The sequence below is a fragment of the Arachis hypogaea genome, chromosome 6 (assembly GCF_003086295.3).
Source record: "Arachis hypogaea cultivar Tifrunner chromosome 6, arahy.Tifrunner.gnm2.J5K5, whole genome shotgun sequence".
In the NCBI taxonomy this organism is placed as follows: Eukaryota; Viridiplantae; Streptophyta; class Magnoliopsida; order Fabales; family Fabaceae; genus Arachis; species Arachis hypogaea.
The window spans coordinates 10030190-10036290 of NC_092041.1; the positions used below are offsets into that span (position 1 = coordinate 10030190).

Here is a 6101-nt window from a genome sequence, read left to right on the forward strand (position 1 = left end):
ATATCATATTAATAAATTTACCAACGTATATGACAAAAAGTTTTCACCAACTATGTTTTATTTTATTAATAGACAATTTAAATATATATAAAAATATTATATTAATAATATTTTTATAATTAAATATAAATACAGTACTCAAAAAGTACTTTTATGTATATTTATTATTAAAATGAAAAATGATATGATATCTTTATATATATCTAAATTATCCATTAATACGTCTCATCCTTCTCCAAACAATATTTAACAAATTAAGTAATTAAATATATAATATGACGAACGAGTATCCAAACTAAGGTCCATATTCAAAGCGTGGAAGAATAAAAATAAAAAAAATAAATTAACCAATAGTCATGTGCCACCAAAACTCAATAATCATACACCGAAATTATCAAATTGCCCTCAACATGGTACAGTAATAACAACACAATGTCCTACCTCAGATCCATTCACCATTCTAGCTCTATAAATATACCTGCCTCGGTGGTGCGACAAGACCAGTATTATAGGTATCAGACTCGAACCGGTAATTGATCTGATAAAAATACTCAACATTATGGGTTCTCTTCCAAACATAGTAGAGGACTGCATGGGGTTCCTCAAACTCTACAGTGACGGTTCCATTTTTCGATCCAACGACATTAAATTTCACGAAACTCCAATCGAAGACGACACCGTTTCATTCAAGGACTGTCTTTATGACAAAAAGTTTAACCTCTTTCTCCGCCTCTACAAGCCTCAATCCAACAACAACGTTGTTAGGAATTCGAAGCTCCCTGTGGTGATGTTCTTCAGAGGTGGAGGCTTCTGTTTCGGGTCACGCACGTGGCCGCACGTGCACAACTGCTGCATGCGCCTCGCATCGGGGCTGAAGGCGGTGGTGGTCACGCCGGACTACAGGCTGGCGCCGGAGCACCGGCTACCTGCGGCGGTGGAAGACGCCGTGGAGGCGGTGAGGTGGCTGCAGAGGCAAGCGCTGAGTGTTTGTGGCGATGCATGGTTGAGTAACGGTGGTGACGTTGACTTTGACCGCGTTTTTATAATGGGTGACTCGAGTGGCGGAAACATTGCGCACCACCTGGCAGTTCGGTTCGGACCCGATTCGAGAGAGATAAAACCAGTTCGAATACGAGGTTACGTGCTGTTGGCGCCATTTTTTGGCGGGGTTGTTCGGACCAAGTCCGAGGAGGGTCCATCGGAGCGCATGCTCACTCTTGACTTACTTGACAGGTCACTTTCTCACTCAAATTTATCATTTTTTTATTTTTTTTAAATTAAATTAAACACAATTTTTTTATATATTTTAATACGATAAAATATCACATATAATTATTATTTTTTAAATTAATATATAAAATTTATTAAATAATTTAATAAATTTAATTAAATTATTATATAATATTTTTTAACTATTAATTTTATATAAAGATAATTTATAAATAAATTTTAATTTTTTAACAATTCATTTTCATTTTAATATATGTTAAATTTTTTAGATTATTTTTGTTCATTCTACTCATTTAATTTATCTTTTATTTTTTTATCTAGAGTAGCTAATTTATAATTATATACTGATTATATGAATAAAGTATTTCAGTTAATCATTTATTAATTTTAAAGTTTTACAAATAAAATTTTTCTCTTTTACATTATGATGAATATATATAGAATTTGTTTGGATGTTATTAAGTTGTTAAAAAAAATTTTAATGAATTTATTTTTTTATTTGTTAATATGTATGACAAAATCTTAGTATAAAGATAAAAATACTAAAAAAAATTAAAATATATATTTTTTAGAAGTTATAATTTATATTTTTTTAAATATACTTAAAAAAATTTTAATATTATAAATAAAAAAATATCTTTATATAATCGTACTCAAACATATAATTATTAAATAAAAAGATATTTTTTAATAAAATATTTAAACATAAATTTATTTTTATTTTTTAAAAGTCTTTTAAAAAAATCACTTGAAAGAAGATATGTTTATAGATAAATACATAGTTTAACTTTTAATCCACTGATATTATAGAATATTTTATACCTTGAGTGCGATGATAGTGAATTATTTTATAATTTATTGATAATATCAATATTATATTTTAATTTGGTGTTAAATTATATATTATATCGTTTTAGTAATAACTACTATTTTTTATGGTAAACTTTAACTAACACTCAGCCAAAATCCAATAGGTAGCATTTTATTGTTTTGAATGTAAATACTCAGTATGGCAGAGTTATTCATGGACATCCAATTATTTGTCTATATTGTTAGGGTTAAATGTGGGTTTTCCAAATTAGGTGTTAGATGGGCACTTCAAGAATATATAACTTGGAAGCTAAGTGGTTCCGCTCGTTGCGGAGAAATTCGTTTTTACTTTTATAAAAATTTTAGATAAAAATTTTAATTAATGATTACATTAAAATGCAAGTTTTGTAACTTTTGTTACCTAATTACATGTAAAATAATGATTTCAAAACGTTGTTACCTGCCTTGACCTTGACTCTAATATGGTCAACTCATCATCACACTGTTTCAATTTCTATATGCTTAATAAAATGGTGAATATTCATATATAGTCATTTTTATATAAAATTAATAATTATAAATTATTAAATAATAATTTAATTAAATATATTAAATTATTTAATTATTTTTAACAAATAATTTTATATAAAAATAAGTGTATATAAATTTTTACTGAATTTTGATCAATAAAGAAACTGAAAGAAACTGCGTAATAATTGTACTTGGAATGTGATGAGTAAATCAAAATGGCAATGATTGTTTGAAAGGCCAAAATTCACGGATGTGAATCATAGAAATTAAAGTGATTAGTGATAACATTTGGGCAGTGCCTATTGCACCCTTTTAAATGTTATACGGCTAGTGCCTAGTGGTGCCATTGTGCCACATGAATAATTCTAAATCAAAAGAAACTTGTCTATCACATTGTGGAGAAGAAGAGAAACGTCATTTTCGAAACCTTTTTTCTTTTATTTCTAGGTTTTTATTTTTTATTCATTTTTAATTAGTGAGGTTTCCATTACTTTAGTGGTTACAGTCCAATTAGGTATTACAATGTCATACAAAGAAAACGTGGTAAAAAGAATGACAGAAAATAAAGTACAGAACATTAACTTTTAATTAATTAATATTAATTAATTTTTTAATTATAAATTTTTTATTTTTCGAGAATTTAAAATTTATAATATAAAATTTATTTAGAATTAATAAATGTTTAAAATTTATAATTTAATTTTTATATTTTTAAAATTAATTAATATTAATTTAAAAAAAATAATTTTTAATTGAACCCTTCTTATTATCCACCAAATGAGAAATAAAAAATAGGTATGAAAAAATCTATTACAAATACTAAAGTGAGCAATAAAAAGGACTTCAATTAAAATGTTTTGGAAGCATTTATGTTTCATTATTAATTTATATCATATAATACTAAAAGAAAAGTTATGCTATTAACACTATTTTAATTTATTAAAAAACTGCTAATCAAATTTTAGTGTTGGCAAAACTGGTATAGCTTGAAATATTCTTATTTACAAAATACTATATATATATATATATATATATATATATATATATATATATATATATATTATTACCATATGTGATGAGTCATTATTATTATTCATACAATAGAGGTTTTAATTATATTTGTTCGAACTGATTTTGTTTTTTTTAGTTAGAATGATTATTTAATTAAAACGTATAAAAAATGAGATTATATATTTTCTATATACTTTATTAAATTTTAAAGGAATGCACATCATTATTTGCTTACAAACAAAATAATCCAATAAGCCATCATCAGCAAAAACTTTAGATTCCATTCTTAAATAACAAAATCCATTAGAAGCTTTCCCACTTTGTAGAGAGGATATACCTAATCCAACATATAGCATATAATTGTATGTAGTTTAATTTTTTATTCCGAGCTTTATCCAATATGCTTCAAATAAATTCAAATATTATAAAGTTACATATATTCCAGATAGAAAGTGACAATTAAATCTAAAGTTAACAGTATAGATAACGGTGATCTTGGAAGAAAAAACAAACAAATTATATTATTCGACACTGAGAATAGTAAAACTGTAAAATAATTAAAAATCAGAAGAAAATAAAATGTCTAGTGCAGGGTACACATATATTTTTCAGGTTAACTTTTCTTCTATTCAATTATGTAACTTTATACAAAATAACTTTATACAAAAAAACTAATTTTCGTAATCCTTGACTTAAATAATAATTATTTAAAATAAATATAAGAATTAGATAATAATATAAATCTATTTGTACTGCATAAAAATTTTAATTTTTATTAGATATTATACTTACTCATATTTTAGCTATATTATTAAATATTAAATAAAATGTGAATATTTACTAGAAGAATGCCTCCTTCAGCATATAACTTTTGAAGTTAAAATATAAAATTCAGTTAAATGAGTGTTTAAAGTAATCATTTATTATTATTATTATTATTATTATTATTATTATTATTATTATTATTATTATGTAGTCTCTATAATTTTATTAAAATTTTAATTAAATTTTTATATTTTTTTTAATTAGATTCTTATAGGATTTTTAATTTTATAATTAGGTATTTTTTATATAAAAAATATTAAAATTAATAGAATATTTTTTTAAAAAAATATGTGATAAAAAATCTAATTAGATTTTTAATTATAGATAATTTTAATTTGTAAATTCATATTTTTTATACTAAAAATATCTAATTACAAAACTAAAAATAATAGAAGAATTTAATTAAAAAAACTAATTAAAATTTAGTAAAACTAGACCAATAGAATAATTAAACTTTTTATTATTATTATTATTATTTATTGTGTTATGATGAGTCATCAAATGTATTAAAGTGATATCGACGGTGTTGATAATTTTTTACTCAATAATTAAAAACAGATTTTGGAGGCTTTCGCTGCCTGTTGGAGAGAGCAGAGACCATCCATTTGCAAATCCATTTGGAGTTTGCGGAAATAATCTTAGAGAATTGAAACTTGATCCTATGCTTGTTATGGTTGGTGGCAATGAATTGCTTAAGGATAGGACAAAAGATTATGCAAACAAGTTAAAAGAATTTGGGAAGAACATTGAATATGTTGAGTTTGAAGGGTGCCAACATGGTTTTTTCACTCATCATTCATACTCTCAAGTGGCAAATCAAGTCATCCAAATCCTCACAAGATTCATGCTTCAACTTAATTAATTTCTAGTCAGAATAAGAAATTAATTTATCGAAGACACGCCTCAAAAGAAGAAACAAAATAAATAATTAATAATCAAATAAAGGCGTCCTAATAGATAAGCCATAATATTTTTAGTTTTTTAGTACATAAAGTACGTAGTTTATATATCACTTTCATGAGCATATCATGGCATATATGTTGTTGATCAAGCTTATTAAAGTAGTCTGTGAGAATGAATTATGTCAATTTTATTGGTATCCATATTGACCTTTAATTTCTTAAATATTGGTGCATGGTTATTATAATAATTAGAGAAATATTATAGTACTAGTATTATTTTTTGTTAAGCTAATGCTTTTTATTAAAATTTTATTTTTATACTATTTAAAATAAAAATTTATAATTTAAAATTTAATATTTAAAATTTAAAATTAGTCAAAGTTTATTAGTGATGTTATATTGTTCTTATAATTTATTAGGCTAATTTAGCACTACTCTATGAAATACTGTACATGCAGTGATAATTTATTATTCTTGTTTTTTATTTTTAATTTATCTTATACTTAACTTTTTGAATTTTAGATCATTTTAGTTATAAAACATTTGATATTATATTATAAAACTATATATTCTAAAACTTTAAACTAAATAAAAATATATAAATAATTATATATTTAATATTTGCTATAACAATATTGTTATATTATTATATTGACAATTTGTTATAGATGGACAGAAAAATACTTTAACAAAAGCTGGTGGTGGTTTAAATTGGTTCTCCTATTATATATAAGATTTTGTTAAGTTGTTCCCTAATAACATAAGTTAATCATATTATATAAAAAAATATTT

At 24.0% G+C, this 6101-nt stretch overlaps 1 protein-coding gene across 1 annotated transcript; it reads left to right on the forward strand.

Annotated features, from left to right (window-relative positions):
- Positions 1-490: 490 nt before the first annotated feature.
- On the forward strand, positions 491-5532 carry LOC112695918 (strigolactones hydrolase CXE15). The gene is made up of 2 exons (XM_025748456.3): positions 491-1233; positions 4966-5532. Exons 1-2 carry the CDS (start codon positions 560-562, stop codon positions 5267-5269), a joined length of 978 nt encoding a protein of 325 aa, XP_025604241.1. The 5' UTR covers positions 491-559; the 3' UTR covers positions 5270-5532.
- The last annotated feature ends 569 nt before the right edge of the window (positions 5533-6101 follow it).

Coding starts and splice junctions, on each gene's coding strand:
- LOC112695918 (XM_025748456.3), top strand. CDS start 560: ATGGGTTCTCTTCCAAACATAGTAGAGGACTGCATGGGGTTCCTCAAA. Junction 1,234..4,965: donor ACTCTTGACTTACTTGACAG/GTCACTTTCTCA, acceptor AATTAAAAACAG/ATTTTGGAGGCTTTCGCTGC.